This window comes from Octodon degus, unplaced genomic scaffold (assembly GCF_000260255.1).
Source record: "Octodon degus isolate 3935 unplaced genomic scaffold, OctDeg1.0 scaffold00159, whole genome shotgun sequence".
Classification (NCBI taxonomy): domain Eukaryota; kingdom Metazoa; phylum Chordata; class Mammalia; order Rodentia; family Octodontidae; genus Octodon; species Octodon degus.
In genome coordinates, this window is record NW_004524735.1 from 6,469,486 (window position 1) to 6,483,428 (window position 13,943).

Consider the following 13,943-nt stretch of genomic DNA (forward strand, 5'->3'; position numbering starts at 1 on the left):
TGGTGCTGGGGGATCGAACCACGGTCCCTGTGCTTTGCCAAGCTTGTTCCAAGTAGGTGCTTTAGACCACTGAGCCATCTCACCAGCCCCAGTCTTCTGATTTTTAAGGACAGGTTGCTGGGAATTTTACTCCAAGATTATTGGAGAAATACATACCTGAAAGAGTTGGTTCACGAATAAAAATGTCGACCATGAGAAATGAAAAGTTGCTATCATGAAGATATATAAAATCCATGGAGAGCAGGCCACGATCTGGCTGAGGTAGGTCCAAAGGCCATCTTCCTTGAATGTTGTGGCACAGTGATTTGACCAATCTGTGAATGTACAGGAAAAAAAAAATTACAAATGGCAACAAACTAGTGATCCAAGGAGGTGGAATCACGGCAGAGTCATTAGGGAGAAGAGAAAGCAGGAGAAGACGGCGCTGATAGGAGCTCCTCTCGCGGCTGGAGGACAACTCAGGGGCAAACCTGTGCGCAGCATGCCTGTGTGGCGCCGGGCTCAATCCCTTGCACCAAAGACAAAAAGCAAAGCAAAAACGCAAAGCAGGAATTCGGCTTCAGGGGTTTATTCTCCAGATGCAGCTCAATCGCAGATGGAGGCTCTGGTGCCTCAGCGTCTGCAAGGGTGCGGCGGCGCCAGAACAGCACGGAGATCAGAGCAGAAAGCCGTAAAAGCCGTAAAACGCTCACTAGGACCAGCACATGCCACATGACATGCACTGGCCAGGACGGAGGACTTGGCAATTGAGAAGGACTTTATTTATTATCTAGTTATAGTTTACTGGTACATTTTAAATATGCATAGTGATCACTTTCACTATGGGGGCTCTGTACCTTTAAAGACTAATTTATCGCCATTCTCTTTAAACCCACCCACCCTTCAACCTCTCTTATTCTATTTATGAGAAAGTGATTTCCATTTTTTCCTTCTCGTTTTTTCTTTTCCTTCCCACTTGAGCATTTTCTTCCTATGAGAATGATTATATCTAATGAAATATCTTAGAAAATGTTCTACCTTGTTCATGTTACATCAAGTTATAGGTCCACTCCAGGACGGAATATAAACTTTTATTACAGGCACAGATGAACAAGTGTTTGCTGGGGGCAGGAGACACCTCACGAGTGCTGGGGTACCACTCGCACGCAGCTCGGCAGCACACAGGGGCCAGGTGGGAGTGCACCCCATACTGGCTCCATAACTACCTCACTGGGGAGTGAAGGCTGGGGCACAGGCACCAAGGAAAAGAACGGACAGCGAGACCAAATATGGTCCTAGCTCACTTTCCCCTGCACAGCACCAGATGCCAATTAAAAGAAGTCTTCTGGGTAGAGAGATAGCTCAGCGGTCTGAGGGCCTGCCTGGCGAGTACAAGGACCCAAGTTTGATCCCCGGTACTGCACGCTGTGCTGGCCCTGAAATTGGGTGTGGTGGTGCATGCCTTTAATCCTAGTGCTGGGAAAGCTGAGACAGGAGGAGTCTATGACTCTCTCTATGAGTCCAAGTTCTGTAGAGAGACTTTTTATCAAATAAATACTAAAAAAAAAAAAAAAAAAAAATTAAAAAAGGGAGATCTCATCTACGGCTCATGATGCTGACCCCGTGAGCCCACGCAGCCTGAAGCAGCAGAAACGTGGGAACAGATCCTTCACGTTGCAGCTCTTAGAGCCAGGGCGGTGGCTTGCAGGAAACCACTTCTGAAATGAGAACTCCAGACTTGCGCCCTGAGGCTTCACACAGGCACTTATTTGACAATCTGATTAGCAGTTTCACACAGCTCCCCACAGCAGCGCCACAGAGTTCCCAGGACAGGAAAGCGAGTCCGTGACCAACCACTCTCAACCCTGGCCTGAGCACCTATTGTGTTCTTCTTCATGCATCTTGCTCAATTCATGACCAGATGCCATAGCCACTATAAGAGTGATCGCCACTGGCTAACAGTCAAGACAACAAGAGAAGGCAAATTACGCTCTCTCAGGAGAGCAGAGAAAGACAACAGGGTATCATGAGAAAAGAATATCATTTCTGACAGCAGGTGGAGAAATCAGCTCGTGAGTGGGAAAGAATCTCTACAGTTTCTTTCTGTCTATGGATTTCTACTGCTGCCTTCTGGGGATTCTCTGGGTTAACATAGCATGACCTGACACTAAGTTCAGCCTGAAACAGACTTCAGATTCTGTATCAGACATGACTCGGTGGCCGCCCGCACGAGCTTCTGTAACGTAATACGTGAATCTTATCAGGTCTTCAGCGGTTAATATTCCAAGTCCAGACAACCACTTTCACCTTCTGTCTATAAGGCTCCAGCAGTGGCCCAGAGCTTCCCGATACTGATCTATACCTTTCTCCCTGCGACTCGTAGGAGGCTGACACTTTGTCATTCACTTGCTGTCCAGCCTGCAAACAGACCTCAGAAGAGAGGAAATGGATCAAGCAGCTCCTGTTGGGTCAGTGAGGAGGAGGGGGTACAGTGGAACCATGGAGCTAAGGGTGCTAAGGGTAGGCCGAGGTGAAGGAACGCTTGTGACGCCTTGCTAGAGAAATGACACATGTGTTCGTACCTCCTGTCTGGGAAATAGTGATGGACGATGGGGGGAGGCGGGAATTGCCAAAAAAAAAAAAAAAAAATGTAGAATAGTAAGTAAGGAAGAGGGAGCTGGAATAAAGAGCTCTAAGTCAGGGTAAGGTGGACTGGACTTCAAAAATGAAATACAGTAGGAAAACTGGTTTGAAAACAGAGAAGAGGAAAGAATCAGCATCACATTAAAAGCAAGCTTGGAAAGGCTCAATGTGATGGAAAATTTCAGCTGTTCTTATCTAGAGTCTTATGATGAAACAGACACCAATCAGGAGGCTATTTTTAGGGAGGAGAGGGAAGAGGAGAGACAAGAATGGTGTAAAATCTGACTCCTTTCCCCTAGGACCAAGTCCAAGAGATAGACGGGTCCACGGGCCAGCTCTGAAAGTTTTCCTAAGAATACGCTTTATTGTCAGGCCTCAAGAGGGCAGCTCTCAGGAGCAATGCCAAAACATTTTTTAACTTCTTATGCTGTAAGATAAAATCCAAGTTTGAAAACTCATAGTATTTAGGGTTAATGGTGGCCTTTCAGAAGCCCTAAGCTCAGGGATCTTATCCTTCTGACTATTATACCTACAGCAGATGGTGACAGATTTACCTACAAAGCATTTCCAAGAGCTCAGACACCCAACAACGTGTCAGGTGGGAAGGGGTCTGACAAGGGGATGTCTCTGGGATGCCTAGGTTGGGGCAGAAAGAAACCCGTTTCACAAATACTAAAACCTCCACAGGAAACCTCAAATAAAATGAAATCTGGAGCACTGGTTATTTCCAGGAGGCTGGGGACAAGCATATGCTCGATTCTCTTCTAAAAATTGTATTTAATCTAAAGAAAGGAGTCTGGGGAGATAACTCAGCAGTCTAAGCACCTGCCTGGCAAGTGCAAGGACCCGGGTTTGATCCTCCATTCCACATGCTGTGCCGGCCCCAGAACCCCAGGTGTGCTGTGCCAGCCACGGAAGCCGGGCGTGGTGGGGCACGCCTGTAATCCAGCACTGGGAAGTCTGAGACAGGAGGATCAACACAAGCCCAAGCTGCGTAGTGAGATCCAATAAATAAATAAAAAAGAAAAAAAATTAAACTAAAGAAAGCTGGGGTATGAGGGGACAGTGAAGGGACAGGGAAAGATTCGGAGTACTTAAGGGTGCTGGAGATTGGACTGCTTGGAGGAAAACAATACAGAGAAAGACCTGTAACTGTCTTCCTGCAGCTCCGTTCAGGCAACAAGTTAATCTCCAGGTAATACAGCAGAAGGGTTAGGGAAACAGACTACAAGGGGAGACTGCACCTAAAGTTCCCTAATCCTTCAGAATAAATAAACAATAAACAGTTAAAGTCCATAGAAATAAATAAGCTAGTAGCATAGTTAGGCATCCTATTTGAAGGTCTGAGAGACACCACCATGCAATTCTTTTTACTTTTTGTACCAGGAATTTACGTTTTTGTATCAGGACCTTGCGCTTATCAGGCAGGCGTTGTGAGGCTGAGCTACACCCCGGCCTCCTCGTGCAGTTCATACACGCAAACCCCAGTCCTCCTCCCCTCAATCTAAACCCTGTCCTTCTCCGAGCACCTCGGTGTGGCTGGCTATCATTCCCTCGGGCAGCCCGAGATACTTCTTAAATTGCTAGCGAAAGTTATTTTCCTCTCTCAAGGCTACGGAGTAAGTGACCCAGCGCTTTTCCCCAAGCTATTATTTCCAACCTTCCCACTGCTACCGCTTCCCCATCAGTTGTTTCAGTGTGATACCTATCAAGTGGAAGGCACTTCAGAGCTTTGGCCCTTGATTTTCTGTGACCACCTGCCATCACCCTCTCCACCAGCCACCTTTCTTTTAATTACTTCTCTCCTCTGCTTTTTACTGGAGTAGCTGGCTTTTGCTCTTCACTGGAGGACAAATCTATATTTGTCTTACACAAATTTCTTTCTTTGAACACTCTTGAACTGTATCAAGGTTCTCTTCAGAAGGACTAGGACCTTTTTCTAGTATTTCTGAAGTTTCGCGCTGACAGCAAATCTGAGAACATAATCCTGTTTTCGCTAGGGGCATGGTACACGGCCGCTGGGCGCAGTGGGAAGGGCCTACAGGGCAAAGCTGAATCAGCTGTGGTGCGCGAGCCTGTAAGGAAAATGTATACTTACAGGCGAAGGATCCATGCATGATCCAGCCACATACCACCGACAGGAAAAACAGGAAGAATATGTAATAGTGATGGTTCCCAAAACCTAGACCAAAAAGAAAGAAAACACACTTAATACTTTCTTTTTCACACAGTGTCTTTCCAGGTAGGAGTTTATTAACTACTTTCTTGTCAAAAGCATTCACCAAAGTAGAATGAATGTTAAGCTGCTGCTCTGCTTTTAAACGATATTAACCCCAAACCAAACAGTTCTGATATGCCGCAGCCCACTACCCATGATTAACTAATATGAGCTCCCTACTCCTCAGAGAAGGGAGTTTGTTGGAATAGAAAAAGTCAACTGAGCAAACACAGCTGCAGGCCGGCCGCCCCTGCGCAGGAGGGGCGGGCAGGCTGCAGCCAAGGCAGGCCGGCTTCGCTGTTCCCCGAGGAACGCGTCAGTGAGTACAGCCTCACGAAGCCCAACATCAAGGACTGACTTGATCCACAGGATCACGGGGTAAATACAAGGAGCAGCAACACACACACACACACACACACACACACACACACACACCTCAAAATACAAATACAAATGCGAGGGACTGAGCATAGTAAAGGGCAAAATCAGCTCAGGCCAAGTCTGCAGATAGCAAGTGTTACAGTTTGTGTCTAGGTGTCCCCCTAAAGGCTCATGCTGTCATAGGGCGGACTTCTACTAGAGTTTGTGATTAATTCATAACCCAAGGCTGGGATTATGGGTCTGAGAACTGCTGGGATTATGGGTGTGAGTGCTACACCAAGCCTGGGGCAGATTAGGAGGGGAAAGACTGGCTCTCTGCTGCCACCATTGCTGCTTCTCCTCCAGTTTGCTCTCTTCTCTTTGCCGCTGCCATGAAAGGTTTCTCTCTGCAATGTGCCGCTCTGCCTTGGAGCCAGCTGAGTATGGACTGAAACCTTCACGAACTGTGAGCTGAACAAACTTTTCCTTCCTTCAGTTTGAGGATGGGGTATTTGTCCCAGCAATGAGAGAAGCGTAACTGAGACAGGAAGGAGGGTCAGGCCACCAAGCCCTCTATTGTACGTGCTGCCTTGTGGCCTTCTGGATGGCAGAGATGGAAGCATTTCAGTGCTAAGCACAACTGCTCTTCAGGGACCACATTACGATTCCACCTTGACCTGAGGTACCAAGGCCCAACAGAAGGAGCAACACCCCGCAGGACCAAAAGACACAGGTTTATTATAGATTATTGGGCTTCTCATGGGTTATCAGTTGTGTCCCTGAAGGTTCTTTAATTTCTTTGACTAGTGTTTTTGCTTATAATGCACCTCTTGTCCTTCATAGATCCGTAGCAACCAAACAGAACAATGCACGTGATGACGCTGCTAAACGCACTGTGATAAAAATGTAGGGGCTCATTTCTGTTGTTTTTTCATCATTCAATGTCTCCATGATGCCAATCACCTAACCGTCATGGTGGGACAGGACCTAACAGTGTGGGACCCCAGAAATCACCCAGCCACTCGAAATGCACCAGGGAGGCCGGCCTGAGCAGTGCGAGGCGGCCCTGGCAGGGAGGGCCGCAGAGGCACACCCTGTCCTCAAGACTCCTGACCACAGCTCTGACTTCCCTCCCACTGAAGCTCTGGCTTTTACTGTGATGGCTTAGAGGAAACTCTGGGCTGCAGGTCAAGAAAAGGAATGTTGCCCAGCCGGAAGGCAATTCTCCGATCTTTACAGCTCGGGGTCCAGCTCCTGCCTGAGCTGGAGGGAAGCAAGTGGAAAAGATGAATGCCACAGCCAAGTCACCACGGTGGAGGAGGATGTGACGCTACTACGGTGACACTATGCCAACAGCGCGCTTACACCTTCGCAGCTGTAAGGTAGAGGGAGTAACAGCCACCTCGCCACTGTGCTCCAATGATCAAGCCGGATATTCCGTGGGTTTTCAAAGTCTAAAATACTACAGCAATGACAAAAATTGTCATCCTCAACTGCAACAGTTTTCCCAAAGTTTCCCACCACACAGATGATTTTCAGAAAAGGCACAGAACACGTGGGGCTCCCAACTGCCCCTCAGATTCCCAGGAGTCACGCATAACACACGCTGAGCTTCAGAGTGGCAACTGAAAGTGAAATTTCTCACCTATGCAGCGTCCGGTCCACACGCAGTGCTGGTCGTATCGAGCCACGCAAGCATTGCACACGTGGCAGTGGAGTGACCTTAACGGCTTTCTTATCTAAGGGGACAATTAGGAGAGAGCTAAGCAATCAGTGTCTCAAAGCAACATATCCCAAGCAAGATTTCAACGCTATTTTGTGAAGACACAAGCACACACAATGCTAAACTGATGATCTTTCACACAGGGGCTATGAAATATCTCACAGAATTCACTCTGTGTTCTCTGAATAACCCACCGCCACGGGGGATGGGAACTGCAGAGCCTATTCACACTGGCTAAGGGGAACTGAGGCAGTACCGAGAAGAAGAGCGGAGCACTGGGCTAAGGAAAACGAAGCCCCACTGCCATCCTGGCTTCTGTGACAGCCCACGAGAACCTACCTCCTCTCGGCAGGCCCTGATCCCCCCATCAGCAAATGATGGGGTTCACTAAGTGGTTTCGAGGATTACCAGCCTCGGATTTGAAGTTAGCTCTAACGCGCTTTACAGCGGAGAAAAGCCAACCAAAACCACTGTGGATAATTCATAGAGATTTTACCATAGGCCACTTTGTAAGATTATTAATATTCCCCCATATGTCCAAAGCAGGAAACTGCTCTGACAGTAATAACAAACTAGAATTGGTTGGAAAAAAAAAAAAGTGTATAAATGTACCATGAAGATCTGCCAAAGGCGTATATGAACAATGCTATCAAGAATATGTTTTTCCCATGAAAAACAAAAAACTACACAGCAAATACTCACAAGGCATGATGTACAGAATGTTCTGAAATCCAGACAGCCGGTTTCTGCAAGGGCGACGATATTCTGAAAGACAAGAAGTCTGACCTGATGGCTGCACTTCACTGGGGAGCGGACTATGCATGCCTACGTACCATTCCCAGAGCTCTCGCTCCTAGCTGAAGCAACTAGAACAGCTGGACTATCTGCCACATCACTCTGTGCCTGAAATAATGGGACTTTTCAAGGACACATTTTCAGCCAAAAGCAAGTCAAGGAGGCTGCATGGAACTATATTCTCCAACACCTCCCTCATCACCTTCTCCTCATGAAAACACCTCCCAATTATAATCTACAAAGAAAAGAAAGGACGTGCATACGTACACTCCCTGAAAAGAGAGAAAATCGCCAGGATCCATCAAAGCCATCAGTTACAAGGGAAAAAGGCCAAGGCTTTCAGAAACTGGCTTGAGGTAACAAACACTCCAGTCCCTAAACATTCATGAACAGGGCTGGAGAGATAGCTCAGCAGTCTAAGCACCTGCCTGGCTAGTGCAAGGACCTAAGTTCAATCCCTGGTACTGCATGTAGTCCTGGCCCTGGGACCCCTGTAATCCCAGTGCTGGGGAGGTTGAGACAGGAGGATCACTAGGCGTCTGAACTGTACAGTGAGACCCTGTATCCAATCAATCAAGCAAAAATAAACATTCACGAACAAGTGGGAAGTGTGCCACATCCTCCAACAACTTCACATTTGATGAAGAGGAGATCTCCACAGTCATTCAGACGGAATCCCCTTGGCTCCTGCCCACTTGTGCTCCATGTACAAGTGGGGGAACTTGAGCTAAGCAACTCTCATCTAAATACTGTTACAAGGGGTGGGCGGGAAGATAACTCAGTAGAGTAAGTGCTTGCCTGGCAAGCTCAAGGTCTTGAGTTCAATCCTCATACCGCAAACAAACAAACAAACAAACAAACAAAAAACGTTTTTGCAGTGAAATATATATATCCATAGATATAAAATAACATAGCTATACAGCTTTCTCTTAGTTCAATGAGAAGTTCTGAACTAAGTGTTTAACAAGATAACATGTCTGTATCTTGTACTATGAATAACTACTACAAAGACAACAATATGCAATGTATTATTGTAATTGTCCTACTAACCAGTTCTGAAACTGTCTCATTGCTACTTCTTTCTCAATAAAATTGTTAAAAATAAAAAACAACAAAAAATATTGTTACAAGGAAGGAAGAGATATACATGGTAACAAAATCAAATCTAGGTCTTGGGGCAATTACTTCATAGAAAACAAAAACATCATCTAAATAGGAAAGAAGAAGAACAGCTGAAATCTCAGTCTTGCTGCCAATCACCTTGCACTAGCAATGGCCTGCACTAGAGGTGGCTGTGACAAAGGCCAACACGCCATGACTCTCTGAAGTTTGCATACCCTGATTTTAAAACATATCAAAACACAAACAAAAAATACATCCAAAAAAACTCACCACTTTCCTTTCTTCTTCGGAAGCCTTAGTGAAGCCGGGATCGGTTGCCCAAGTCTTATAGAAGTAGTAGAGAAAGGCCACTATGCTGAGAAGGAAAATGAAATACACAGGGGAGCCGGTGACATGTGAAAGCCAGGTCAAGGAACACGTCAATCGTCTCTGAAGGAAGCCAGCAGGACACAAGCACGTCTCAGCACCGGTACCTGTGAGCTCTTCTCCTCGCTCCGCCCCCAGCTTGTTCAGGCACAGAACCCTACTGAGGCCCTGAGAAAAGGCCCCATCCTACGTTGGAATCCCCTGGGAATCTGCCCCTCACTGACTAATAACTCATCTTTCTCCTTTGTTGGCACTCGCATTACGTGTTAGGAATGGGTGCGACATATGAAGAACATCCTAAAGGCCAAAAAGTACCCAACAAAATAAATGGGGCAGATGTGGCTCTCTGGTGAGCATCTAGAAAAATATTCTCTCATCATTTTAATAAAATCATTCAAGGAAACATGCTTCTTGGTTCAGATCCGAGCTAAAAACATTTCCCTATAGAGTAGGGAAATGTGCACCAATATTTCCTACTGGTATGTTCAATAACTCTTGTAACCGTTTTACACTGAGTTAATTTAAGAAACTGCTTTCCTTGCAAAATGATTACAAAATACTTTTTCTGTGAAAAAGATGGATATTATGGGTAAATTAAGATTAAAATTGAGAAATAAATGTTACTCTGCTTTGAAATACTTTTAAAGTGGTAAGAATTCCTTGTATTAGATAGAAGTAAAATTCTGCTCCAGGTAAAGACAAATGAGAGTGTGTGTGTTTTGTTTTGTTTTAAATCAATAAACCAGTAGTAAACCAACAGTCTTCCCCCTATTTAAATTATTACTGACACAGTAACTGTATCTCCCTCCAAAGGTATTGGCAAGTAATCTTGGGTCAAACTGCAGAGTTGAAGAACAAGTCACAAAATGTGGTCCACAGACCTGCAGTAACAGCTTGTTAGAAAAGTTGAAACCAGGCCTCATCCAAGACCTACAGAACTACACTAAGGATTTTAACAAAACCGGGGGGGGGGAGCCCTGCTTTACCCCATAAAGATAAGAAGAGCCCCATCTGGTTCAGATTCATCCTATCTGAGTGGCTTAGTTTATCATAGCTCATCTGATGTGGGCTTAGCATTACCAAAGACAGAGGGGCTAGACATGTATCAGACTGAATTTTAACGAAGTTTACTTAGAGCTAATTAAGAACACTATTAAAGGACACCCAGGGCAAGATCCTTTGTTAAACGATCATGTCATTTTTTTCTATCAATTTCTGATGGATGCATGTGACATATTCTCAAAAATACGTGGTGATCCTGCCTAATAAGCTCCCTGAACTTGGGGCTCCCGAGAAAGCAAAGCAAGTGAGCTTTACTGGGTCACATACAAGACAAGCCCACTCCTTGTCTGCGTGCCCTTGCTTAGCTGGTTCACTGACACAAATGCTCTCCACTTCCTCTCAATCCAAAGGCCACAGCTGCAGTCTAAGACCCAAAGGCCTTCAACAATGAACCTTTTCCTCCTCAGGTCCTTCCTGATTCTCTGGGGAGAATCCTCTCCCTATCTTGAAGCTGGCAATGATTTCTATGGAACTTAGACCTTAGAATCTAGTTATCTGTAGATGTGTCACGTTTCTGTAAGAAACTAATTCTTTTGCGGTTAAAATGTCTCTCGATATGGAGCTGAAAGTTACCCTTCTAGAACACTGACCAATGCTTTCATTTATTGGATCCTTTACAAGCACACTGCAACCATCTTTTGATTTTTGCCCTACACATGCTATATGCACAGGTTCAATAAAAATTTTATTGCATGCCCATTCCATAAGTGCACTGGCTCCAAATGATAGATTTTTCCAAACCCTTGACACTGGAGGACAGTGACCAGTTCTCCAGGATAAGGCAACACCGCTCCTCACACAGCACCGGTGGCCACGTTCCTCTGCGCAGGCTCCCATTTGCCATTATCTCTACAAGAATTCAAGGCAGTCAACACACCACACGCACCGACGGTGCAGAAGGCCAGCGAGGCTGTTACTGTCCTTTGCTTGGTGCCCTGGATTCTTGCAAAAGTACTTGACAGCTGCCTGGTTTCCGTGACAGCTGAGTCGCTGACCACCCTCGAAACGCAGCCAGAGCTCATGTTTTGTGCAATTAACATGAAGCTATATGGCACCTCCCTGCAACATGCATTCCTAGAGCTGAGCCTCTGAAAGCAAGCACAGGACTCCGTATGCGTTTATTCCTCTTAAACGTAAGGCAGTTGGCTGCAGCTTGTACCATAAATGTGACATTCACTGATTCACCTTTTGTTTCCTGAGTTTTAAATATACCTCCATATGCATCAGTAAGGTTCTACTCACTTCCATTCCATCCTCCTTATAAAAGGTAAATAAATACATTGCTTGTTGAATATATAAAAGGCACAGAAAGAAATTCATCACTCTAGGGCTGGCCAAATAGCTCAGGGGACTAAAGCGCCTGCTTAAACAGAGCGGAGTGGCCGGAGTTGGATCCTAACCCGGGGGCACACTGAGAGGGCGATGCTGGGGGTGTGGTGGCCCGCGCCTATAATCACAGCACCTGGGAGGCTGAAAACAGGAGGATCACTATGAGTCTTATCTGTGTAGTGAAACCCTGTAGACCCTGTATTAATACAGTTAAAAAAAAAAAAAAAGAAATTCATCATTCTGGAACCAACCTAGAGATGCTTTTAAAATTAGTTTTGACCTGCAGCATTCCAGATTTTAATCACAACAGTCACTATGAATATTATACATTGCCAATTATGTAATGGGAATTATCGCCAACTCTTTAGAGACAGCAGGGCATAGTAATGCATGTGGCTACTCTGTGAGCTTGGCACTGCTATCCCCAGTTTACGGAAACTGATTCAGGGAAACGAGGAACTTGCACAGAGGTATACAACCAGCGAAAACAAAAGCCAAGACACAGCTACTCTGTCATTCCAACGACCACGTGCTTGCCGGGTGCTGTTGATCTTTGCCCACGGTGGGTCAGAGGCTACGGGACACCAAGCTCCCTTTAGTCCTGACCTGGCAATCCAGGGAAAGATCAGGCCGAAGACTCAGAGAGGTCAATGCACAGGACAGGGCAGGGCAGCGGTCGCGTTGCTTTGTGCACCCGGACAGCTCCAACAGCTTTTACCATTCAGCTTGAGAAGCACTGATCTGACGGTAAAGGATGCCACCTACTGACTCCCAGGTCCTCAGCAGCAGCCTGTCTCACGTGGCGTTAGGCTTTGCATCAAACTGTCGATTCCCACAGAACCCTACGGTTCTGTGCAGCTGTGGTAGCGCATGACGGAACAACGCCTTCGCAGAGTCTGAGCAAGTTCCAGAGACACACACGTGAAGTTTTCAGACTGTAGTGCAGTTATACTTTTACTTTATGTTCTTTTTTTTCTCCCCTGTATTTTAGGGAAGGGTCTACAGGGTGCTCAGGGTCTCACTACTAGATTGGACTCATAGTGATTCTCCTGTTTACAGCCTCCCAAGAGCTGGATTACAGGGCCCTACCATGCCTGCTCTCAATAGACGCCTCAGCACACCCTGATGAAGCCAGTCAACTCTGGACTAAAAGTGTGAGTCAAAATAAACCCTAAATTGCGGGTGCTGGAAACTGAGTGTCACACTGTCCGGTTTCGGGGTGACTAAAAAGCTGCTAAACAAGCTTACCAGTCATCCCTGCATTACTGTGTCTATTCCCCCAGAATTACGAGCCCTAGGTCTCCTATGTTTCTGGGATACCCCTTCCTGCTACCAAATGCATTGCTGGTTCCTTCCACATTGGTTTTGTGTCTAACACCAGGTGAGCCATTACTAAGTGCTGAGAAGTCCAGTGTTCGCCAAGCTGCAGTTAAATCAGTAATTATGAGACAAACATTAGAGGTAATAAAACTTCTTGTAAAAAAACTGTACGACCTCCCTGGTATGCTACGTTAATCCTTTAGTTGTGAAAGAAATCTGAAAAACATTACAGATAAGCCTCAGAAATAAAAGGCACCACGGAAGAGGAAGCCTATGACAATGGGTGGGGAGGTGTGACGCCTTCTGAAGTCAGGCCCATCCCACTCGCATTTAGTCCTATGGAAAAATGTTCTTTGAGGTTATTCACCTCTTCAGTCGACACTGTACTTTCTTGTTGGAAATGTCAGCACCAGCAAGAGAAATAAGAGAGGAGTTAAAGGAACAGGCCATCAGGGACTCCTCTATCTATTACGCCCCTTTCCCTATCCTGCGAGCAAAGCAAGGTTACAGTGACTTCCGAGGCTGGGTCCTGGGACAGCAAGAAGGGAATCTGAAAGAGGTGGAGACTGAAGTTGAAAATAAGTGATCCAGGGAGCGAACACCTTGTCCGGTCACTGGGCATGGCCAACCTTCGGCACAAGCGGCCTCGGGCGGCTCCTAGACTCATATGGAGCCTGATCCTGCAGGGATGAGCCTAGTCCTTACGTAGGAGGCTTGTTTTTCTTTTAAAGCATTGGCTGTCTCTCATTAGGTCACAAAAGAATTTTTTAGAAAATAAAGAGGATGAAATAAGGAAAAGAATACAGTGGGAACACTGACTTCTGAAACTTTCACATATACACAGCGGTCCCACACTTATCGTGGAAGCTACGACCCAGACACCGCGTTACGTGAAAATCGGCTAAGTAGCGATGTTATACCTATTTTAGTATTTGTATGTATTTTAAGGCTTTACAAACCCTTCCCACACTCTTATAAACCTTTCCCACGCTTTTTATTTTCTTAAAAAAAATTTTATTTATTTAT

General features: G+C 45.9%; 1 protein-coding gene across 3 annotated transcripts in view; it reads right to left on the minus strand.

Annotated features, from left to right (window-relative positions):
* The window catches only part of Zdhhc13 (zinc finger DHHC-type containing 13), a 57,578-nt gene that overhangs the window by 8,319 nt on the left and 35,316 nt on the right, over positions 1-13,943 (minus strand). For all 3 annotated transcript variants that reach the window (XM_004642692.2, XM_023702834.1, XM_023702833.1), the window contains 5 exons: positions 9,111-9,235; positions 7,626-7,688; positions 6,846-6,939; positions 4,721-4,804; positions 157-314 (listed from right to left, as the gene is read on the minus strand). In XM_004642692.2, coding sequence (XP_004642749.1) covers positions 157-314; positions 4,721-4,804; positions 6,846-6,939; positions 7,626-7,688; positions 9,111-9,235 — 524 coding nt within the window. The remainder of the gene's footprint in view (positions 1-156; positions 315-4,720; positions 4,805-6,845; positions 6,940-7,625; positions 7,689-9,110; positions 9,236-13,943) is intronic.